Genomic DNA, 25,256 nt, shown 5'->3' on the forward strand with positions numbered 1-25,256 from the left:
AAAAAGTCTAAAAAACTGCCAGTATTTGAAATAGTCTTTTGTAGGTAAAAGTACCATGGAAGCCCTTATACCGGGAGTTAGATTACATTTTGCTCTCTTTACCTCATGCTGATGTACAAAAACCACTTTTTAACAGTAGAAATGGATGGAATTTTTAACAAAAGGACCAGTTTACTCTTTGATCTAACGTACAAGAACTAATTTGCCCATTTTTTTAGTAGAGAGGGCATAATGCAATCTAACACCTAGTACAAGGGCCTCCATGGTGCATTTACCATTTTTTGTACGGTATTGGCACACTGTATAGTATATAGTTCTTTGACTCGAACATACTATGATACCATCTAACCTCACTAAGAATATAGTAAAAGTAATCCAATCAGGAGGAAAACATGCTGCATAAGCAAACCTAGACGGAACTTAAACCGGAATCAACACAACAGCCCAAATTTCGAAAGGATGTGAAAGTTAAGTGTCACCTATTTAGCTAGAACATCTCTCTTGAGATGCACCTTTCCTTTTTCCGTAGCTACTAATCAAAACATGGTTTAAAATTGAAAACCAAGTGGTAATTAATCTAAGATTCTTACGAATATCCGAGGATCGAAGCAAAACACAAAGCAAAAGCATATGAAAGAGGCAACATAATGCAATAATTTTAACTGAAATTCAATTGAAACGGTGATAATGGAATTTAGAAAAAAGTACCCTACAAACACAGGGCTAGTCCGAAACAGGAGATTTGTTGAGTTGTTGAGAAGTAAGAGATATAAGAGACTGAAGCTTAGCAACAGCAGAGGCTTTCTCGGGCGGACATTTAGAGAGCGAAACATTCAAAGAATGAAAAGCTTCATCGAGCTTACCAGCAGCTAATGCGGCACAACCGGCTTTATAAGCCTGATCAGCCATCTGAGCATCATACTCGGATGAATCACAGCTTTTGTTTCTTGACAATGACGAAGACGGGGAATCGAGGAAAGCCGTGGCACGTGCGTATTCGAGATTAGTGATAGCAGTGTTGATATCGGCCATGAGAGCTTCGGGTGTTAATGAGAAAGTCTTCACTCCATCAAAAACACTGAAATGAGGGTTCCCTTCCCCAGAACCCATCTGCTTCGTTTTTAAGTATTTTCCGTCAAAATCCGTATTTTCCATCAAAATTCACCATTTTCCGTCAAAATTCGCCATCAATATGCTCATGCAATCATATCAACTTCATATACACAAACAATTATAAACTCAGTACACAGTTTATACTAAATTTTAACAGAAAATACTAACAATATCAACATTCGAACTAAAATTTCTTCTTCTTTTTTTACTAAAATCTCTATTTATAACCAAAATTTAACGATTTAATCAACTCTAAATTACTGAATTAACAACCTTTAACATTTATAAAACAAAACCCAGAAAAGTTATGGAACATGTTAATGATTAAAGGATCAAAATGAACAACTTTTAAACTAGAATCAAAATTCCAAAAAAAAAAACATAAACAGAAATAATAAAAACACTAACCTTAAATGATGATAAACGTCTTCAAGATTCAAAAACAAAGCTTCTTTGCTCCGATAATGAATTGGGTTTATCGATGTTGTCGTAGAATCGAGATTTGGAGCAAATTTCTATTGAAGCAAGCAAAATTTTCTACTTTAATTTTTTTTCTCCCAACAATTGTTTGTAATAATCAATTATATCCTTTTTTAAGTTCTAATGATCTAACTTCCTAAACTTGAACTTAAGTGATGATTAAAAGACGACGAATCGATTTGTTTCCAACAACCGATTTGATTGTGTTTTTTTTTTTTTTTGTTTCTGGGATAGACCGGTTGGTTTGGTCCTCAAAACGATCTTGAAATTACTGGTCAAACTTTATAATTAGTATCTTTATTTTACTCAACTTATAAATTTAGTCCCTTATTTTAAATTTTATAATTAGTCCCTGTATCTTACTCAACTTATAAATTTAGTCCCTTTTTATTAGTTTACCCGTCCCAACATTATTTTGAGTGGATTTTATCTTTTATATAAATTTTAAAAACAAATACCTAATTTAAACTCAAAAGCAAGGCTAAAATATTGTTTAAAGGACCAAAATTGAATAATAAATTGGGGGTTAAGGTACTTAAAAGGTAAAATTTTCACCATTATTAATTTATAATTTTATAAATTTTAAAAGAGCTAAAAAAAAAAAATCCAGGGCCAAGGCCACTACTTGCCCTTAGCTATTACCCTTGTCAAAACATGATATTTAGGGTTCATTTGGTTCAAAAATATATAAAATTACGTTTTATAATAAGATTACAAAAAGAAATGCGTGATATATTACATTTAGAGATATTTGATTGACAAATATAAGATAACTTAGAAGCACATTTTATTAAATTATCTTTATTATTTTCTTAAACAAATCTCATTCTTTAATTCTTTTTAATCTCAATTTCTAATAAATAAATCATTAGAGTAAATATAATAATTATAAATTTTATTTTAAATCAAACTTAAATCTTATTTGAAAAAAAATTAAGATAATTAAAATAATAAAAGAAAAAATACAAAATAATAAGATTATGCATTATACTACGAGATAAACGCTATCTACTAAAATGTTGAGCCGTAAGATAAGATTCAACCAACCGACCACATTTACTTTCTCAACTTTACCATTTCAATCAAAACTATATTTGATTTTTTTTTTATAAATTTGTTATATAATTATTTTAGCTAAATGCTTAAGTTGAACTTTTAAAGATTTCTGACATAGGAAAACTATTTTTTTTTTAAAATGATCAACTAAGAACAACCGTCATCAACATTCATCTAATTTTTACTCGTGAACTGAAGTGAGTGAAAAACTTACTTTGAGCAACCATTTACCCTAAAATTTTAGCCCGCATAAGTGTATCATAATTTAAAGAATAATTACTCAGATTCAACACAAATTAAAATAATGCTGCAAACTCACACCATGGAAACAATAACAAAACAAAAACTAAGAGGTCTAAAGAATTCATTCACATTCATATTGCCATTGCAGGCATTTTTTTCCATTTCTTTTAATTGTAATCTCAACCTAAGAACGATAACAGGGTCTCTTTCTCATCTCATAAAAGTCTATCAAATTCTGCTTGAGATGGAAATTAGGCCACATCCGATAGACACCATTACTGGTACAAAAAGAATTTCCATGTCAAAAGTGGAGGTGAAAAGGTTCCATTTTTTCCCCCATGTTCCAAAAAGACAACACATTATATTGTAACAACCATAGGTCTATTTGTCTATGATATAAATGGGGCCATCATCAAAAGATTTCAATAGAACTAGAGTCTGTTATGTTGTCTCGAATTGACTCTGCCTGTTCTCGGTGTCTCCGTTGATAAAAATTCAGTCATTCACTAATAATACCTGATACCCAAGGAACCATAACAGGTGCTTTTGGGTGTCTGTCTCGATATTGTTCGGAATATCGGTTTTTAAAGTTCAATCTTGGCTTCTCTGACTGCAAAATTTTTGTTTAAAATTCGGATTAGCTTTTACGTTGCAAAGAAGTGTAACTTGATGGTAAAAGTACCATGAAGGCCTCCTATAGTCGGAGTCAAATTGCATTTTGCCTCTTCTACTGAAAAAATGGCAAATTAATCCCTATACATTACAACAAAGAGCAAGTGGTCCTCCTAAAAATTTCAATCTATTTTTACTGTTAAAAACTGATCAGGCACGCCAGTTTTAACCGTACAAATAAATGAAATTTTAACAAAAAAAAAGAGACTAATTTACTCTTTGATCTAATGTATAGGGACAAATTTGCCCATTTTTTTGAATAAAATGCAATCAAACTCTTAATACAGAAGCCTCTATGGTACTTTTACCGTTAACTTAATGGATACAAAAGGAGACTTACGAATTTCAGCCAGCATTCCATGTGTTTGTGTTGATATATATCTGGGGAATAGCAACCGTTCTCTAACGGACAATAAACCCATATGTTGCATTTCTTTTCACCTGGCTTTGCATTTTTTGCTTGATCTAAACAAGCTTGGCAGCAATCGGCTGCACTTTCTTTGTGGTGGGTAAGACCCCATCTAACGGCTGCACCATCATAATCCGTGTGAAGTTCAGCATGGCATTGTGGTGGAAGCGGCCTCCCAGCTAAAATTTGGTCCACCTCTTCTGCAGTATAAAAGAGTTACACCTTAGTGACAGGCTTTCTTTCGATATCGTTAATATATCGATTTTGCACAATTACCTGTATCTTCCACACCCTCAGGTTTATCATCATGTTCTTGATTAATGACTTCAGTGGGTATCCAAAGGCCGATTTCTTCCGATAGTGCAGCCCAATTGGACTCCAAGGCTTTTACTAACATCCCTACAAAATGGTATGTTCGGGTAAAGTTAACATTCTGTAAAAAAGGAAGAAGGTTAAAGCTTTTATCTCAATAACATACAAAAAGTACCGAAACATGCTGTGTCCAGATTACAGGTTACCTGCTTCCTCTTGCAAAAGAGTTGAATTCAACCCCTCTCCTCCGAGGGCCAACGTTTTGGCTTCTTTTAGTTTCTCCTTGCGCCAGGTTTCAACCGCTTCTGTTAACCCGAGAATGATATCAACAAAAATAGTACATTATAATGAAAAAAAAACCCGAAAAAAGCCACAGCTGATTAGTTCGTCCCTAAACATGGGACCTATGCCATTGCTGATTACTTAACTCTTCTAACACACAGAAAATTCTTGTATGATAAACAGTAACTAATGCCTAAAAAATTCTAACCAAACCGTGTTAGTTAAAATCAAATTGCGGTTGATATGGAAAGAGCAACACATAGAGCAATACAAGCTTCCATTTCTGTCAACTCGTAAAACTAAAAATCTTTAGACTTAGAGCTGATCAGCATCCAGCAGAAAAGCATTGCCAGCTAAAAATGAAACCAATAAACATTCGATTTGGGCAATGTCAAACCCGTGAAACTTGCACTTCCCATCATAAATTATACTTTGGCCTCATTAAGACTATTCCCTTGGGCTTAAAGCAATTTTCTACCTATTTTACATTCCTAAACAGTCGGCAGGAGAGCATGTATTGAGGTACAAGTCAAAACCAACATCTAAAAGTAAGAACACGGTCCTTTCTACACCAAAGAGAAAAGTAAACAAAAGGACAAGTACAAGTTGCTATCCAAGTCAGTGTAAGCGACCATGTAAAGACACCTAAAAGTAATAATTATATCTATTTCTAAGAAGTCCATGACTGATTACAATGACAAGAGATAAAAAGGTGATAGAACATCATTTAATCATATATTCGGACCCAATATATTTCATAAAGGAATAAGGTACAAGAAAAAATGGGAAAAAAGGTAGCAAAATGTAAAAGCAGGATATGATAAGAGGACCATTATATACTAATATCTTACAAGTACTACACAAAATTCTTTGAGGATAATTTCTCATAAAAAATTAATGGACACCAACAAAAAAAGTGGGGGGTTTTCCTTTAAATTTATTATCAGAAATATATCCTAACCAATGAATCGAAAGCTTTCTTCAATCAAGAATCATAATGCATAATATGATTTCATTGATAAAAAAATGTTGCATTTCATCTTAATGCGATCAGTCAAATGAACCACAAAGTTCTGCAAATTGTGATTTAGTGGCTAGCTAACTTCGAGGAGATTATGAATATGAAAGAACTGATCTATGCTGTTAATTGCTATGAATTGAATATAAAGCATTTCCACCTCAGGACAATTGGATGATATTGAATCAATAAGATTAGAGACCTTAGCAAGATGAAAGGAAGGAAGAGAAAGCATAACAATGCCTAAGGAAATCAAACAACATGAATCCTAAAGCTTACATGCGTTAGGAATTGAACTTCCCTAATTTTATAAAGCTTTTTAAGGTAGTCAAATTATGAAAACATCACAAACACGCATCACGTATGATGGAAATAAAGTTTCAAAATGGATTTCTTCAGGATTTATAACAGAATTCAATTGGAAGCTCATTTTCCAGCAGTCGTAATGTTTCAACTAAAACAAGAGGGGACTAATCAGTCTGTAATAGGTAAAACAGCGCAACTTTAATATAACACCACAAGAAACCTAATACAACTTTAATATAACACCACAAGAAACCTAATACTTACCAAATGAGGGATAATACCAACTCTGCATACTCAAAAAGTGCAATGTCATTATAGCATTTCTCTCTCCTGCCGGGGGCATAGATAAGGGAGGGCAGGCAGTTTAAGAAATTTATGAAATTACAAGTTAATATAATGGTAAAATTGTACTCCCCCCCCCCCCCAAAAAAAAATTTATGGCTCATCTCTAGCAGGGCAAAGGTAATTTTCTGGCTTCACCCTGCATGCTAAACCAGCTAATCACACATCTAAAAGTTTCCTTAATAAGATGCAGTTTAAGACTCTGATTCATTCATTAACAGATACAAAGATACAATCTTTGAACTTAAACCTAACACTCCTGAATAGGATAAATCATAAATGTTCAATCTATATACTTACTAAATAAGAACATATAGAAATACAATAACTTTAAAACTGAAATACAATTAAACAAAACAATCAAAAAGTAAAAAGGGAACTAAGACACCAACCTTGCTGGTCACTGATACTGGCATTTGGTCTTAAACTTCTCAATCTCTGTAAGATTTCATCAGTTATCTTATGCTTAACCGCCCGTGGCAATTCGGCCAACGATTCGTCACTCGATAATTCATGCTTTATTCGCTTAACCTTTATATATAAAGGTCAAATAGTAATCTCATAATTAAAAGTGTTATCACCAACAAAATGTGAACTATCAAAAAAAAAAAGAAAGAGGAAATATGGGTGTTTTTGCATACCAATTTAACAAGCTCTATAGGTTCACTAGCTCTTCGAATCTTATCTGATTCTTCCATTTTCCTAATCTGATCTGGTGTATACTTTACAGCTACAAAAAGAAAAAAAAAAGAACAAAAACCCAGATATTCAAAACACTAAACAATACAAAATTTCTTACAAAAACTCCAAAAAAATTTGCGCAAAGCTGATAAAATTTAAAAACTTGCCATTATCTTTATTTGAATAAATGTAGAGCGAAGAATAAAGAGAACGAAGAACAAAGAGAGCAATAACAATGTTAACGAAGCAAACAATCAGTGTTATTCTTTTATACGAGCACTGCCCGGAACCCAAAGCCTTGGGTCTACTTTCTCTAGCCATTTTCCCCTCATCCCACCATATCCCTTTCTCCTTTTTATTTTCCCCTTTCCTTTTCTAATTTCCACACCTCCCCAACAGATCGATTAAACAGGAAACTTTTACCAGATCCCTGCAACCAACCAAACTTCCCTTAAACCACAGAAAAATGGAAGACCCTTAACAGCAGTGAACTTGATTTCCAGCTTTATGATTGCGTGCGTTTGAGGGTTTCAGTTTTTGTGGTTAATAACAAAGAACTAAGAAAGGTAATTATTTTTTTTTTTAAGTGGGGATTAATTCGGTGTTGGTTGAGGGTTTCCAGTTGATTGATCAACAAATTTTAGGTTTTTAAAAAGAAAATTTTTTACCCACTTTATCCTTTTTCTACATTTTTTTAAATAGACGTGATTATCTACAGTTCAATAAAACACTCGCGAGTGGATCGAGTATGAAGAAATATTATAATTATTATTTTAACGATATTTTTATGTACTTTTTAAATAAAATTTAAAATTAATGCATCTATAAATCATCCTCGTGAGTCATGTTTAATGATGTTATAAACAAATTTGTGTATTTATATTATTATTTAAGTTTTTCTTTAAATTGATGTTAATTTTAACCGGTCACTATCTTAGTTAGAAAAATTACAAAGTCATCAACTCGCTTATAAAATTATAAAATATCTTTTCATAATTAAAATAAATTATATTATTTGAGGGTATTTTAATTTTTATTTAAATAATAATAATAATAATAAGCATATTATGGAATTTGATCTCCAACCAATTGCATTAATACAATATTTAATTTACCACTAAGTTAAAGCTTTATTTTAATATTTTTACATATTTTAATTTTATTATTCACACTTTATTTTTAAACATACATTTATGTTCGAATTTGTGATTTTACACGTATACGTGTGTGATCGATTTCTAATGTACTTTATTAACAACTTTGATTTTCATGTTACCTCAATAAGTAAATTGCCAACTATAAAGTTTAAGCATATTTTTTATAAGGTTTAGTTTTACCTTTAACCCTTTTATTTTTACACTATTCAAATTTAGTATTTTTATTTTTAATTTTAGATTTTTATAAATATGAACATGAGTTCATTGTAAGGTCAAAGATTAGTAAATTGTGGTAAAAGTATCATAGAAACTATTGTATTAGGGGTCGGATTGCATTTTACCCATTTACACAAAAAATGGATAAATTAATCATTGTATATTAGATTAAAGAGTATACTGGGCACTGGCCCTTCCGTTGAAAATTCTATCCATTTTTGCTACTTAAAACTGGTCTATATACGTCAGCATAGGGGACACGTGGTGCGCCACATATCACTATTTGATTATTCCGTCAACCACACTAATTTTTAACAGTACAAGTGAATAAAATTTTTAACAGAAATGACCCATTGACTTATTAATATAATGTCAAGGTTTAATCATCACTAAAAAAAAAAAGTTAACCCATTAATATAATAATTCAATAAAAAATTTTATAAATATAAATATAAATATATATGATATCTAAACATTTTAATCTTCACTCGAACCAAAATTCAATCCTATCAACTTAAGTTTAATCTTAAAATTCACTCAATTTCAAATCATATAAATTAAAATAATTTAAAATTTTATATATAAATTAGATCTATTAAAAACACTATTAATATAATATTTCTTTATAATTTGGTTTATCTATAAATTCTTAATCGAGTTAATTATATATAAATTTAGATAATAATGGTTATAAAGTACAAATTATGTACCTAAAATTATACCAAGTCTTCATATTTTTCATGTTTTATTTTCGGATTTTTTTCTAACAATGATATTGATTTTCAACGAAAGCTCAATCATGTGTCTGATTGGCCACGTATATATGTCTGGTCAACTGCTAATAATTAGGTATAATTAATGTAGGAATGATATTAAACTCCGATATGATAGTTAAGAGTCACACTAGTCGTATTTGTTATTCGGGCTTTGTCCTGTTATTGTAATTCACCAAAAAAAATGATACGTCTTAACTCAATTAGCATGGGCATTGGGCATTGTCTTACTCCAAAAAATTACCAAAATACCTTTTATAACTATTTTTATGTATTTTATATTTTAAAAATCACAAATTTTTTAAAAAATTATAATATAAAAATATATATAATACTTCAAGATAGATAAAATTGAAGTTTGAGAATTTTGTTTTCGAGATTGAATTCAAATATTAAAATTTTAAATAAAATCGAATTAAAAGAATTATAAAAATCTAATCACATCAAGATGAGTAAAAAATTGTCCTGTTCGTCCGAAAGTGCCATCCATATTCATATTTTTTGGGATAAATCTCAAAACTACATATAGATTTAGGTTTAATGCGAAATTGTATACATAAACTTTGATTTTGTGCAATTTTATATATTAAATTTTGATTTGATCTAATTCTCACAAATTATTAACAGAACTATTGACGTAACATCATTTTTTGTTTATATATTGCATACATAAATAATTATATTTATCCCATATAAAAATAAATTGATGTATTTATTTCTTTAAATGTGTATGATTGAATCAAAATTGAAGTATCATGTATATATTTGAACCATAATCAAAGTTTCATATGTACAATTGCTTCAAATTAAAGTTTATGTACCAAATTACAAATTGAATCAAAGTTAATGTATAATCTTGAGATTTATCCCTAATTTATTTGCCTTTTTAACTTTAATTTGGAAAATGGTTGGGCTTTGGGGCTTTTCACACGGGGCCAGCACTTGTAACTATTGTACATAATTATTGTTAAAAAAAATGGACTTTGAAAACAAAAATTGGAAAAAGAGAAGAGAAAAGGGGTAATTACTTTTATTTAATAGATTTTGGTTCGAATTTAGTAAAATGTATTGGATAAATTTAGCTCCTAATATTTTCTTATTTTATTATTTTAGTCTTTTTTTGTCATTTTAGCCTTAAACTTTTAAAAATTAGTCAAATTGCTTGCTTTTAAGCGGAAAATTGATTGAATTGTTAAAATTTTAACGGCATTAATGTGACTACTTGTATGGCAGTCCACGTATAATTCATAAAAATTTAAAAAAATATTTTTAAAATCATCAAATTTCAAAAACTTCATAAAAACTTTTTAAAATTTATCCATATTAGCAATGAAATATGCGTAAAATGCCACATGAGTTGTTACGTTAATACCATTAAAATTTTAATAGTTCAATAAGTTTTTTTTGTCCAAAAGCAAGTAATTTGACTAAATTTTAAAGGTTGAGGGCCAAACTGACCCCTAAAAACCAAAATGACGAAATGAATAAACGTTAGGGGCTAAATTTATTTTTATTTCTATATTTGGGAGCCTTCCTTTCATCTTAAATTTTGATGTTGCTAAATAGGTAAGTTTGGTTCGATCGGATTTTTTAGATTTTTCAAACTATCCATGATAAATTAGTTTGGTTTGATTCTTGATTTTTTTCATTACTATTTTTGCTTTTCGTATTTTGAAATTAATTTTACAGCAAGAGATTTTATTTTATGGCTTTTTAAACATTATTTTATAAAGTTTGAAGTTTTTCCGTAAATATTTTGTTAAATTTTTAAGTAAATAAAATAATTAATAACTCTCGCATAGTATTTTTGAAAATAATTTTTATACAAAGTTTTAAAGTGTTTTTCACTATTTTAAAACTAAATTATATATTTTAATCATAAAATTGTAATTAATTACAAAAAAAAAAAAGAATTTTGTTCAATTTAAAGTGACCACAACTTTTTAACTTGTAATTTATAAATCGTCCAAATACCTCAATTTGGATCGGTTGTCATTTTATTAATTTTTCTTGCTCAGTCTTATTTCTAAAGAGTGGTGATATTTTTATTTTTACTATTATTATCATTCTTTAAGTTTTTCTTTTATTTAACTGGATGGTTCAACCAAATAAAATATTAAAATTGTAATAATAACTAATAAAATGAATAAAAATAAAAATTTGAATTTTTATTACTGATTTTAATTGATTTTTCATTTTATTATTCAATTCATTTGATTAAATCCGAATCAATCAGTTCTTGATTCAATTCAATTTTTACTATCATTGCACAAAAAAGGGCTTTAATCAAAATGATAAATATAAACTTCTAATTTGGATGTTGAAAGGCATACCAAAAGAGTGAGTTTTAGGTTATCATTTTGGTTGGGAGTGTCTTATAAAGTTAGATAACCATTGATATTTCTTAATTTCTTAAAGCTTTATCAAATGCTATGTTAGGTAATGATTGCAATCAAAATATCCAATGCAATGGAATCTTGATAAAGACATCATTTTTCCTTGTAACTTGCAAAATATGCAAATGTTTAGTCTTCTGTGATTAGTACTAGGGTATAAATAGGATGTTAGTGTACATAAATTATTTGAGTTTGATTTTAAAAAAGTTCGAATTTAATTCGGTAATTATCGAATTAAGTTTGAGTAACTTGAGTTTTCGGTTAAAACAACTTGATTTGGTTAAACGTAATGCGAGCCTTATCAATTTTTTTATATTTTTATATTATTAAATTATATGTTATTATTTTTAGTATATATTTTTAACCCTAAGCTTAATTATGGAGTTGAGCCGAGTATAAAATATGGTAACTGAGCTTAATTGAGCTTAAGTAGTTCAATTATATCTCGAGCTAAAATCAAACTTAAAAATAGATGTTTGATCGAGCTCATGTCGAGTATTGAGCTTCGAATTTCAAGACAAGCTTGATAGTATTTAATCTCGGCTTGGCTTATTTACACCCCTAATTGGACCTGCAATTTTATTTAGGATTCAGATATCTCTTAAACAATATCTCGAGTTTGAGTTTTGTAGATGAAGAAAATAGCATTAAAAGAGTTTTATTATTTATTTAAAAATTCAACTTAACTCGATTTTAAATTTAATTGATATTGAATAATGAAAGTTCTCGAACATAAAATATATATAATATAACATTGGATTCCATGTTTCAAGTAAACAAGTCCTATAGAACTACTATTATTGTTGTCTTTTAAGTTATGTCAAACAATATGGTTGGGAAAGTATATATTTATATATTTATTTAATCCTCAATATCCTGCAATATATTTCATTTACCGTTAATAGTAGGGATTAATCTTTTCATTGTGAATGCTTTTCAAAGAAGTAAATGGTGACCATGAAATATGTTTTATTCTCATGAACGAGGATCGAATCCTTGACTATATGATTATAGGATAAGGTGAATAATTATCACACCACATATCGCATTTTATGGTCTACATCTTATCGTTTTTAAACTTGAAAGGCTTAAAATGTGGTTTATCTTTTGAAGTATATAACTTTTACTATTTTTGTATCAAAACTTTTTTTTGTCCAAATTGATACCTAAAGTGTAATATTTTTCTCACATTGGTATTAATCCGAACAAAAAATTTGATATACTTTATTAAATAGTATATTGCTTGTGAAATTATTGAAAATCCGTTCATTTTATTAAATAACAAGCATTACCTTGATGGTATTTTGTCATTTTATATTATACGTAAAGTTTTAAAAATACACATAATAAAATTTGAACCTAAAATATCTGTAGTCTTCAACATCTTAAGTTTAATTTTTTAATAGAATTCGATTTAGTTCAGTATAATTATGTTTTTTAACTTGCTGATAAAAATCAAACCCAATTAAAATACATTTAAATAATAACTGAATCTAAACAAGATTGAACTGAAATTAAACACTACGATTCAAATCAATTCTTCTTTTACAATTTTTTTCTCATCATAATAATTTATTGTCATAGTATACGTGGATAATGACAATAAGAAAAAAATAAGAACACACGGATTTTACGTGAAAAACCCTTATCGAAAAAAACCCAAGACAGAGGAGGATAAATTTACTAATGTTAAAAAACAACAATATAAGAGATTTTTAACTATACGTTGTTTTAAGGTCAAACAACCCTTTTATAAATTAACAAGCAAGTTGTACCTCAAACTTTTCAGACCAGATTAAACGAGATTCGAGTGACATAATTCTATCATTTATAAATTTAAAATATGGATAAACATGACATAATTGTCAAAGTCTTAAACTACAAAGTCAAAATCCCTTTTAATTTTATTGTGGGGTAGGGGGGGCAATGGAATATGATGTGGTGAGCTGTGTCGTTGATTAGGCAAAAACAATCAGAAAAGCTGGCCCTTCACTCATTCACTTTTTCCAGCTTGCAATATATATATAATCCATTAACAATGCTAAATAACAAGAAAACGGACTTTATAAATCACTTCCACGCGCCTGCTTCTTTTGCCAATTTCGATATTTGATTTATTTTTTTCGGATTTAGATAATTATTAAATAAAATATTTTAAATACTTTAATCCTTATTATATTTATTATTCGATTTCATTTTACATTTAAAGGTAACGGGTTTGAATTTGGATAATGGATATCTAAATTCATTTTATTTATTTAAATAATGGGTTTGAATTTTTCTTTATTTTTAAATTTTAATTTTATATAATGTCTACATTTATCTATAACCCTTGATGGAAAAACATGATTCTTGATTACGCATTTGATTCCAAGTTATTTTTATTGTTACAATAACAACTATATCGATTAGGTTAAGACTCTATTGATTTTTCTAAAAAAAATTGTACTTACTAAATAAGGATATTTAGTGGAGTCAAAATAACTGATGATTAATTTAATTAAATACGGATAATAAATATATTCGAATTTTAAACTGGATATAAAATTAAAAACATACTCAACCCGTGCCCCTCCCCAATCTATAAATAGAAGGATAATGCATTTCAACGCACTCGAATCCACATCCTCCTGTATTGACAACAATACCCATACCAATCGAACTAAGACTCAATTAATCTTATTTTTTTTATATTTTAGTATTCTTTTGAAAAATATAAAAGAAAAATCAACGTAAAATTTGATAAATAACATGTAAGCCTATCAATTTTGGCTCAAATTAAAAAATTGATTCACTTCAACTCGACAAATTAACCTAAACCCAAAATAATTCCTAATGATTTAACTCGAAAAATAAAAACTTTAGACCAGAACGATCCGAATCCAATACAATATAAACTTGAAATGATGAAATCTTAATATATTTCAAGTGCTAAATTGATATATAAATTTATTAAATTTAAATTGACCCGAATCAAAATTAACTCAACGTAAAGGTTCAAAGTGCGACTGGGATTGGTTAGGATGAGGAGATGGTTAAATAGAGAGAGCAATTGGCTCCGAGAATTCCGCGGTCGACCGAGGGCTCCAGAGTCCAGATGGAGGTCAAAGGGTTAGGTTGGCAATCGGAGAAATTTTGGTTGCTTAAATTAAGTGGGCCCATGGTCAATGGGGCCCATATTAATCTCACAGCTACGTGACATTAACTGACGAAAAAAAAATATTTTTGACTAAAATTTTTGGATTATATATATATTGGTACTTGAGTTTAGTTTTCATGTTCAATTTAGTACTTGAGTTTAGCTTTAAAATTCACTTTGATACCTGAGCTTTTTCAATTTGATACTTGAGTTTTTTTTCTCCTATTTAAATATTTGAGTTTGATTCCAATGTTCAATTTGATACATGAGGGGGTTTTTTATTCTAACTCGGTAACTAAATTTGGCTTTAATATTCACTTTGATATTTGAGTTTAAGCTCAATTTGGTACCTAAGTGTTCTTTTTCCTAATTAGGGGTGTAAACGAGGCATTGGTGCTTACAAGCTACTTGAGTTCGACTAAAAAAAACTCAATCTTGATTAGGTAATTATTGAATTAAGCTCAAACATTTCGAGTTGTAGGTCGAGTTGAGTTTGAACGGCTGATGAGCCTTATCAAGTTTTTCATTTTTCATTTACATTTTAAATATTTTTATATTATTAAATTATGTTATTACTTTTAATATATTATTAACCTTAAGGTTAATTATCAAGCTGAACTTGAGCTCGAGCTTCAGTATGAAATTTGACAAACGAGCTCAATCAAGCTTGAGCTCGAGCCAAGTTGGAGTTTAAAAAACTAATTTTTGATTGAGCTCCAGCTCCAAATCTAGAGTCATTCATGAGTTCGAACTTTCCAGTATTCAAACTCGACTTAGCTTAATTCCACCATTAGTCCTAATTAAATATTTATCTTTTTTTTACTAGAGCACATGTTAAACAATCATTAGGCCAATGATACTATTAGGTCTGAGTACTAAATTGAACATTTAAACTAAACTAATATTTCAAGATGGAAATTTTATGTACCAAATTGAATACTGAATTCAAAATTTAAGTATCAATTTGTATATTAACCCCTTTTTAAAATAGTAAACATTTATTGATTATTGATTGATTTTGTTTTTCCTTTTTTGCATGATTTGCTTCGCTTTCCTCGTCTCGTAAGGGAGCTGGGTGGAAATTGACAATTTGACTTAGTCCTTTCTTAGTTTTCGCTATCGTGCGCCTACATGTCGTTTTGCTTAACCGGCGCCAACCATGTCTTAAATTAATACTCAAAATATTTTTAATAAAAACACACACATCAAAATCAATTCGCTAGTGGTCGGCTTCGTTCTATAAAGGGTTTAAATTTTACTTTAATCCTTAGCTTATGTTAAATTTTGATATTCAGTCTTCTACTCGAATTTGAAGCAATTTGATCCTTGTTGAGACATAATCCTTCTTACACTATGCTGTTAGGTACGAGGATGCATTTTTGGTCAATGGGGGACGGTTCACACATTTTTTTTATATTTTTCATATTCATTTCACGTTTCATGTTCAGGGTTTGTAACCGTCCCTATCAACAATATTGTTTCCAAAGTTCAAACCTGCATCTCCCGTTAAGAGTGCATTGTGCCTTATCACTAGATCCAACCCTTGTTGGTGACTGTTCACACAATTGAGAAGTAATATTGAGATCCACAAGTGATTCTGACTTTACTATAAAAGAAAATTATGAAGTGTAGTAAATGCTTGAACAAACCATCAAGTACGAGCACCTCATTGAACAGTTTATGCATGACGGGGGTTTGAACCCATGACCTGTATGGCACATAGGCCATTTATGGGTAAGATGTTTCCATAGTAGGTGAGGCTCTCCCCCTCTGCAGTTTCTTCAAATGCATACAAATTTCACAAACTTCTTTATGATAGAATGAACATCTCTTGTAGCTCATTTGTACATTGTTGTTAATTTGTGTGAACCACTCTCTATCGGCCAAAAGGACACTCTCATGCCCTCTTCAAGGATGAGGGAACAAAAGTTTGATACAAAAATTGAGCATAGACACCCTAAGAACACAACACCGAGGATGTTGTGAGTTTGACTCCTCAACAATCTTTTATTTTTACAATGTTATTAGTAGGTCCAAATTGATAACATTGTTAATTGATTCCACTAAATAAAAGTGACATTAAACATTTAATTTGGCATCTAAAAAGGACTGATTGAATTTTCACATAACCATAACTATATACATGAATAGTACAGGGATTGCTTTATATTGACCAAATTATACAAAGTTAAAACCAGAGGGATTAAATCCTAAATTTCTGCACAATAGAGGACATAAAACAAAATTAGACCTTTATGTAAAAAAGAGAGTAAAGGTGTGGCCCACGAATATTTCTCATTGTGGGCCATAGTACTGAAAATACGTTTGATTATGATCTTTAGATTCTAAATCAACCTTAATCCAACGGTCAATACACACCCAATGGTGGGACCCAAAGGTCAAATACATACATCGGCTTGAAAACGAACGGCTATTTCTGGTTCGTGCAGCCGAGTCAAGCAAAATCCCGCCGTTTTTGCCACGTCAGATATTATAAAAAGGCAAAAAAAGGGCGTTGTAAAAAAAAGGGAATTTGTTATTTATTTATTTAAAAATTTTCCCCTTTATGTTTCTCATTTATCCTCTCTCTCACAGAAAGAGTTTTTTTTTTTTTTATCGATCAACAAAATAAAAATTGTTTATTTGCAGGGCGCCACGATCTGCATTTCTCTCGATCGTAGAGATTAATTCAATTCCTCGGCGTCGTAATCTCCTCCTCCATTTGCAAATCAATCGATTTCTTTGTAATTTTCCGTTTCTCTTTTCGTTTGGATTATTCAATTTTGTTTTGTTTTTCATATCCATATCTAAGATTCGTTTTGTTTTTCTTTTCTATTATGGTTAACAGATTCAGAGGATTTTTTTTGTAATTTTTTAATGTCTACATTGATTCCGGTTTTCGATCAAGAATCTGATCGACTCGTTCAGATTTTTATGTAAATCGGATTTTTTTGTGGAAGATCTCGATGTTTTTTGCCCTAGCCATTGTTGTTTAATTGTAATTGTTTCAGATTATTGTTGATGGATTCAAATCTTAATTTCGGTTATTTCGCGATTTGATTATTGAAAAGCCTGCATCGTGTGCATCTTTTAGGATCTTTGAGTGTAATCCATGGAGGGTTAAGAGGCATTGTTTTTGAGGTGAATTTTAGCCGTTGACGTGGTTTTTTTTGGATTTGGAAAATTAAGAAACAATGTCTACGAGAGGTGAGCATCAAACGGTACCGCTGTCGGTTTTATTGAAACGTGAATTAGCTAGCGAAAAGATCGAAGACCCGGAGATTGTACACGGGCTAGCAAGTCACAGCAAGAAAGGTGAAGATTTTACGTTGCTTAAAACCGAATGCCAAAGAGCGCTAGGAGATGGTTTCACCACATTCTCGGTTTTTGGGGTATGAATTTTGGGTCTCTCATACTACCTAAATCAACGCTAATCTTAAAAGCATGTAATTTGCAGCACTGGAATATAAAGATTTATAAACTTTTATAGGCTGGTATTGCTAAACGTTATTTAAAAAAATATATATTTTGGCAGCTCTTTGACGGACACAATGGATCTGCAGCTGCTATTTACACGAAAGAGAATCTTCTTAACAATGTTCTAAGTGCCATTCCGGCAGATCTTAATAGAGATGAATGGGTTGCTGCCCTTCCGAGAGCTTTGGTTGCAGGTTTTGTTAAAACAGATAAAGATTTTCAACAGAGAGGTAAGAATTATTTTATTTTTATGTCAATACATCTGTGTATAGTATATGTTTTATAGGATAACCTTTGGATAAAAAGGAATATTTGTCTATACAGTTATGCACTTTCTTTGGGAGTGGTTGCTACTGTTTATGCATGTTGTTCATGCACTCCTCTATTGTAGTACTTATGCTCATATCAATGTAGACTTAGGTAGTATCCTTTCTTACTCAACTAACTGTTTTATGTCCATATAGATATGGAATTTTACTAATTTATCATTGTGAATATCCATGGAGAAAACGTTCTGATATGTAGGAAGAGTTGCTTTTCGGAAGTTGGTAGATATTGTTTTGTGATAGTTGATTTGTGCCACCTGTGGTTACTCAGGTGTTAGTGGGGTCACTGTTTGGTTGTGATGCTATCATGGAGCTGTAGTGCTTTCCCTTATACAACAAAAAGGGATAGCAGATTAGCAGATATTTATCTATAGATCAGCTTGTCTAATATTCACATGATCTTATTATTCTGATCTTTGGTTTTTGACTATTTGGTCAATAGTTAACTGATAGTCTGGATATGTCAACATGACATTGGTCTACATATAGTTAAGTTGGCACCACCGATCACTGTCCAGCTTGATAATTCACAAGCTCTACCAACAGTTACACCAGGCTGTTTCATCAATAATTATTATACCATACTTTTTATGATAATTTTACTTGACCATAAAAGTTCGTGTACATAAGCACGGAGATTCTTCCATTCATTGGACAGGGATTGCAATAAAGAGGATTGGACATATTATTATTAGCTTTTTATTTTGCTTTTAATTTTTAAAGTTTTCGGTAATAACTTCTTGAGTTCACTCTCTCATGTTTAGTATTTGATAGACATGCTATGGTTTTCTTTCCAGCAAAAACGTCAGGAACTACTGTAACCTTTGTGATATTAGAAGGATGGGTTGTAACAGTGGCATCTGTTGGTGATTCCTGCTGTATATTTGAATCAGCTGAAGGTGGAATATATCACTTGTCCGCTGATCATAGGCTTGAATGCAATGAAGAGGAGTAAGTCTTTGGCATAGTCTTTGCTGTATCTTAAAACTTTCCCCAAAATATTGAGGCCTTACTTTCTGTTTTCATCTTCTTAGGAGGCATCGAATCACTGCAAGTGGGGGTGAGGTTGGTCGGTTAAATGCTGGTGGTGGTGCAGAGGTATTTCCACTTCCCCTACGGTTGTGCATCTTAATGCTTTTGTGTGCTTTAACAAATTTTATCTAGAATGTTAGCCTTTTCTTTCCATCAGCAAAACGCAATGATACATTAATGTGAATGGATGTGCAACCACAATACTTAGAAAACACAATCCAGATGCTAGTTTCAGGCATGTGTGACACTTTTGACAAATGCACCAAAAAGACATTAAACTTATTTGATAATTTTGTGGATTAGAGGACCCCTTTGTAGACCTTACTAATTTTAGCTGTAACAATTGTACTTAGAAACAACATTTTTGTACCTATCTTGTTTTGTTGCAGAAATATGAAAGATGATACTGATATGTTTGTAAACAATGATAAGTTGATTCTTTGTCGAGAATTTCAATATATTCAGTATGGGAGAAAACTCTATTTGATCATTTGTGTGGATTGAAGCTGGTGATCTAATGGTAAAGTTATTTTACAGATTGGTCCTTTGAGATGTTGGCCTGGAGGCTTGTGTCTTTCACGATCCATTGGTGATATGGATGTTGGGGAGTTCATTGTTCCTGTTCCATACGTAAAGCAAGTAAAGGTTTGTCGTACTCTTTCATAATCTACTTGCATAATGTAATTTATATCTTTTAGTTTGCCTGTCCTGATATCTTGATTTAACTTGTGCACTTAATAGCATTGGATATCAATATTTTATTTGAAAGGACCAACTAAAATTATATATTTTTCTATTTTTGTTTCAGTTATTTCTTCAAAATTGTATAATATGAAAGATATATGCAAACAATATACCATTTAAAAAATAAAAATCTCATGAAATGCATTAGTTTTAGTGATTCATAAATTTCAAATCTGTTATCAATTTAGTCTTCATTATAAAATCTCAATAAGCAAAAGTATCTAGTTTTAAGTTTTGTAAAAGAAAAGTTTTTCATAAGCGGTTAAGATAAGCTGATTTATCTTGCACTAAACAGAGACATCAAAAGAACACCTGAATTTTGAGAAAAAACAGAACTTTTAAGATATTCATATGAAGGCAAGAATATATGTATATATATTTGAAAAAAAGCTTCTTAACAAAAAATTGGCTTTGTAAAGGCTGTTGGTAAGTGGTAACTCAAATGATTAAGCTGGAACATTGAAAACAATCACAAAGATATTTAAAAGATTGAAATATATAAGAGGATAAGTTATTGTGAGAAACTAGGAAGTGAAAATTTTTTTTCTTATCGTTAAGATAAAACTTAAATAATAATGTTGGAGGGTCCATTTAAGTGTATTTAATATGAAAACATATCCATGCTAGGGGATTTAGAAAATCTTTATTTTTTGGGGGGGGTGGCAGCGGCAGCAGCTAGGCTCCCATTATTGTCTGCCATTGGCGCCAAATATTGTGTTCTATACATCTTGCTTCACAACATGTTAATTTTTTCCCTTATGCCACTGTTTTAAGAGATTGGATATGTACTTGGTTGTAATGGAGTTCCTTGAACTTCCAAACCAGTAACATTTCTGAATTTGTGATCATTAACTCCATAGAAGAGCCATTAATTTCATATCCGTATCCTCATGTGTCCTATACTTGCAGGTTGAAGTGCTTTTGCATTTGGAATTTTCTTTCTTAATCAGTTTTCTTTAAAAGGGTCTGTTTGAACGAGTTAGTGTTTTATCTAAAATTAGAAGACATTTTCTTGATTGTTATTAATTGTTTTATTTTACCAACTAGCCTATTTTCTGCAGTTGTCTACGGCGGGTGGTAGGATGATTATCTCTAGTGATGGTGTTTGGGATGCTTTAACAGCTGAAGAAGCTCTTGATTGTTGTCGTGGAATGCCTCCAGATGCAGCGGCTGCCCAGATTGTGAAAGTATACTCCTGATATTCTCTCGTCTACATTGTGCTCTTTAACTATTGCTGCTGGGAGCAATATGTTGGTATAAGTTTGCATTTCTTCATGTATTCTGATTCCTTGGTATCTAATGAACAGGAAGCTGTAAAGCCAAAGGGTCTTCGAGATGATACAACCTGCATTGTTGTTGATATCTTACCACAAGAGAAGCCAGCTGCTCTGCCACCACCAAAGAAGCCAGTCAAAGGTATGTTAAAAGCCATGTTTCGCAAGAAGAATTCTGGATCATCTTCTCAAGATAAAGATTACATGGAACCGGATGTGGTGGAGGAATTATTTGAGGAGGGATCTGCTTGGCTTTCGGAAAGGTTATTATTATTATTATTTTAAATATAGATTTGATCATCGATTGTCAGATAAAGCATCGAATCCATTTTTAACTTTCTTGTCCATCGGTACCATGGGGCATGGCATGCTATGAATGACGAGAGGATGAGGTAGTTTATCTCATGAGGACCCTTCTATTGTATGCAGGTTGGACACTAAATATCCACTATGCAACATGTTTAAGCTGTTCATGTGTGCAGTCTGTCAATTGGAGATGAAGCCCGGAGAGGGCATTTCTATTCATGTTGGCACATCTAATCCAGTAAAGTTACGTCCATGGGACGGTCCATTCCTTTGCTCTAGTTGCAATGAGAAGAAAGAAGCCATGGAAGGAAAAAGACCATCAGGAAGTAATGACAGACCTCTCTCCCTTCCTATCTGTTCTTCATTTCTAATTTATGTTGCTAAAGTAAAGATCCTTGATCCTTTTTTTCCCCTTTTTTCAGATAGACATGGTAGTGATAGTGACTAGCTAGATCTTTCCAAATACTGTTGGGTTTTGTGGGCACTATCAATTGTTCCAGCGGTGGTCATAAACGGGGAAATAGTGCATTCTCAAAATAGTAACTTCCTTCAATTTCTTATCAGTGGGCATCGAGCATCCATTTGAATCTATACTCTCAAGTTCCGGCTTTGGGAGTAAGAAGACAAAAATGATTTAAAAAATAGCTAGAAGGTTTTCATAGACTCGGCAGTGGATACAAGCATGCCTTGAAGGTAATTCTTTTCTCCATCTCTATTCATCCCATCGTATACCAGTCGCTCCAAATTCATAGATCTAACACTAAATGACAGTGGACTTCAATGTAATGTTATAATATAGGGAATTTGATAAGTACTCAATACTCATTTGTGAAAAAGTTAGGGGGGCATGCTGAATGAAATTTATTCATGTATCATTGGTTATTCATTCCTTCGTAAAAATCTTTGGTATAGAAAATTCTGCAAAATTCCATTATTATTATTTCTTTTAAGCAATGCCATTCCATTATTAATTTTTAATCGTTTAGCCATAAATATACATATATACTTGGTTGATGTAAATATGTATCCCTGTACTGTCTTGATGCATTTATGATATAACCTAGTAGCTGGATCTTGCCCCTTGTGTGTGAGAATATAGATATGTATTACATTTGGGACCAGCTTTGCTGTGGGGACGAGTAGACACGGCTTGACTGGAGGATGTGGACTCTAGTCGACATACATGTGAACTCGCTTTCCACACCCTCTTCCTTGTACCATTGAAGTTCTTTTTGAAAGGCAAGTTGCCTTACTTTTATGAACATTAGGTAGAGTTTGGTTTTAGAAAATAAAATTACTAATCAATTGATTATAATCTATTTAAATCGAATAAACTAACTGATTAAGAGTAAGATTTTGATTAAACAACGTCGTTAATTGCATTAGAAACAAAAAAAAGGGGTCAAATTCTTGTTTTGGTTCTTTTACTATGCTGAAAAATAAGAATTAATCCCTCTAATTAAGAATATTTTGGCCTTTTACTTTTTATAATGTTATTAGTAGGTCGTAATCAATAATACTTTTAGTTCTCGATAAAATAATGATGTAAAATTTTTTAATTGTTATAATCTTGGTCATGGAACTAACCATTGTTAGGTGTTGTGGTAAGATACACTGCACAATCTCAAAGAGAAAATGTAGGTTCAAATCGTGAAGATAACATTATTGGGAGTAGTCACAAATTCTGAACATGGATCATGTTTAACATGGTTTACATAGTTTGTCAAATACTTAATTTTGTTTTACAGGATACTAATGGTGTTATTGAGTCGGGGACCTACTAATAACACTTTAGAAGTAGATGGATTGTCAAATTAAAGGGATTAAATTTTATTTTATTTTACATAATAAAGAGATTAAAACTATAATTAGATTAATAAAAAAAAAGTCCAAACAAAATACTTAGCATATAAAAAACATTTATAAGTTGTCGAATTGAGTGATAAAAAGATCAACATAGTTTTCGACCATGGAAGGAAAAATGGAACACTAGGAAAGTTTTACTCATTTTATCATTTAATTTTGTTGAAGTTGAATGTTTTGTAATATTTCCATCTCTCCTAGACCTAGTTGACTGTTTGTCTATAAGATATTGAGTGGCCAACGACAAAAGAAGAAAAAGGGGAAAGCAGAAAAAGCTTCCCTACCAAAAAGGATCTTAAAATGGGTTCTGAACGTGAAATCTTTGTTTTATATCCTGTTTGTTTCTTCATCTTCATCACCTTATCTTTTTACATAGAAATAAAATAATAGAATTATTAGATTTTTGAGTGGAGAAGATGAGTCAGTCCACCAAAAAAATAATGCCTCCATGATTGAGATGTTGACCTCTACTAAAATGAACAAAATTCCCCCCATGGTGCAAAAACCCAGAACCCTAAATGCTATAATGTAAACCCTAATAGGACCACTTTGTTATATACACGTGTGTGTGGGTCTACCATCTCTCACCAAACTGTCAAATGCCTCTTTTCTTTTGCTTCCATCTTTTTCTTATCAACCCCACCTTTTTTATTTTAATCAGACGGTTTAAACTTATTGTCACAAGATCATGTGTAGACTGTATACCTATCTTCACATGTTTTTTCTTCTCCTATTTAGTATGGGTTTGGATGAGTGAGGTAATGCGGTGCGTTTAGTTTATTTTTTGTCTCATGCTACAGTATTTAATTTCATCGTTACGGCTGTTTTTACACTAACCACAGATAAATGCACCGTTCATCCAAACCCATCTTTAGTTTATATATTCTTTGTTAATTAGGGTTGATATTTATAATTTCAGTCTTTGAATTTGCATTATATTATTTGAGTCCAAATTATTTATTGGATAATAAATTTGAATATTTAATTTCGTTATTTATAAAAATTAAGCAAATACGAATAATTTATATAGAAATCCATATTCATAAAAGTAAAAGCTGATTTGTGTGATGGGTATCGGAAGGTAAATATTCACGTGTGCTTCAAATTTATTGTGAATAGTAATTTGAATATTTGAACCTCATATTATCTAAATCCTTGAAAAACAATATTGTTTGAACTAGATTGGATAGGTTGGGGTATTGGTCTAGTGAGAGGTATAAAATCGGTTGATTCGTGGATCAGTACAGGTTGGTTGAATAGGTTTTATTTGTATTTTTTAAATTTTTAATAATTTATTTATTTTAAATTACCTTAGATCGAAAATCGATGGTTTAACCGGTTCAATCACCAATCAGTTTCCCAAAGCATTATCAAAAACCAAATAAAATAGGGATAAATCTCAATTATGCATGAACTTTGATTTAATGTGCAATTTGATACATGAACTTTGATTTGGTGTAATTATATAAGTTTTAAAAGATAAATACATAAATTTATTTATTTTTGTTTATAATATATGCATATAAAATTATACTATATAAATAATTGTGTTAATAATTTAAGAAAATTGGATCAAAATCAAAGTTCATGTATAAAATTACACATTAAACTAAAATTCATAAATAATTTTAAGGTTTTT

At 30.8% G+C, this 25,256-nt stretch overlaps 3 protein-coding genes across 3 annotated transcripts; 1 reads left to right on the forward strand and 2 right to left on the reverse strand.

Annotated features, from left to right (window-relative positions):
* Window positions 1-645: 645 nt before the first annotated feature.
* LOC105772504 (uncharacterized) lies at window positions 646-1,841 on the reverse strand. The gene is made up of 2 exons (XM_012593782.2): window positions 1,522-1,841; window positions 646-1,213 (listed from the first exon to the last, which is right to left on the reverse strand). The coding sequence occupies exon 2, from the start codon at window positions 1,153-1,155 to the stop codon at window positions 724-726; it is 432 nt and encodes a 143-aa protein (XP_012449236.1). The 5' UTR covers window positions 1,156-1,213; window positions 1,522-1,841; the 3' UTR covers window positions 646-723.
* A 1,175-nt stretch (window positions 1,842-3,016) lies between these two features.
* On the reverse strand, window positions 3,017-7,549 carry LOC105773588 (hypothetical protein). The gene is made up of 7 exons (XM_012595596.2): window positions 7,082-7,549; window positions 6,875-6,963; window positions 6,626-6,764; window positions 4,492-4,590; window positions 4,250-4,372; window positions 3,905-4,173; window positions 3,017-3,502 (listed from the first exon to the last, which is right to left on the reverse strand). Exons 1-7 carry the CDS (start codon window positions 7,233-7,235, stop codon window positions 3,392-3,394), a joined length of 984 nt encoding a protein of 327 aa, XP_012451050.1. The 5' UTR covers window positions 7,236-7,549; the 3' UTR covers window positions 3,017-3,391.
* A 9,622-nt stretch (window positions 7,550-17,171) lies between these two features.
* Window positions 17,172-22,732, forward strand: LOC105773177 (probable protein phosphatase 2C 12). The gene is made up of 10 exons (XM_012594878.2): window positions 17,172-17,339; window positions 17,690-17,987; window positions 18,131-18,302; window positions 19,196-19,349; window positions 19,433-19,496; window positions 19,968-20,075; window positions 21,236-21,361; window positions 21,482-21,711; window positions 21,878-22,080; window positions 22,177-22,732. Exons 2-10 carry the CDS (start codon window positions 17,790-17,792, stop codon window positions 22,200-22,202), a joined length of 1,281 nt encoding a protein of 426 aa, XP_012450332.1. The 5' UTR covers window positions 17,172-17,339; window positions 17,690-17,789; the 3' UTR covers window positions 22,203-22,732.
* Window positions 22,733-25,256: the final 2,524 nt, after the last annotated feature.

This window comes from Gossypium raimondii, chromosome 6, assembly GCF_025698545.1.
Source record: "Gossypium raimondii isolate GPD5lz chromosome 6, ASM2569854v1, whole genome shotgun sequence".
NCBI classification, from domain to species: Eukaryota; Viridiplantae; Streptophyta; class Magnoliopsida; order Malvales; family Malvaceae; genus Gossypium; species Gossypium raimondii.

Bases quoted from the DNA above. Each gene is read 5' to 3' on its own strand.
- LOC105773177 (XM_012594878.2), top strand. From the start codon at position 17,790: ATGTCTACGAGAGGTGAGCATCAAACGGTACCGCTGTCGGTTTTATTG. The intron at 19,350-19,432 runs GTAAGTCTTTGG...TCATCTTCTTAG, and splicing joins CTTGAATGCAATGAAGAGGA to GAGGCATCGAATCACTGCAA. The intron at 20,076-21,235 runs GTTTGTCGTACT...TATTTTCTGCAG, and splicing joins CATACGTAAAGCAAGTAAAG to TTGTCTACGGCGGGTGGTAG.
- LOC105772504 (XM_012593782.2), bottom strand. From the start codon at position 1,155: ATGGAAAATACGGATTTTGACGGAAAATACTTAAAAACGAAGCAGATG.
- LOC105773588 (XM_012595596.2), bottom strand. From the start codon at position 7,235: ATGGCTAGAGAAAGTAGACCCAAGGCTTTGGGTTCCGGGCAGTGCTCG. The intron at 4,591-6,625 runs GTTGGTGTCTTA...TCGGGTTAACAG, and splicing joins CAGTATCAGTGACCAGCAAG to AAGCGGTTGAAACCTGGCGC. The intron at 3,503-3,904 runs GTAAGTCTCCTT...AAAATTTTGCAG, and splicing joins TGGAATGCTGGCTGAAATTC to TCAGAGAAGCCAAGATTGAA.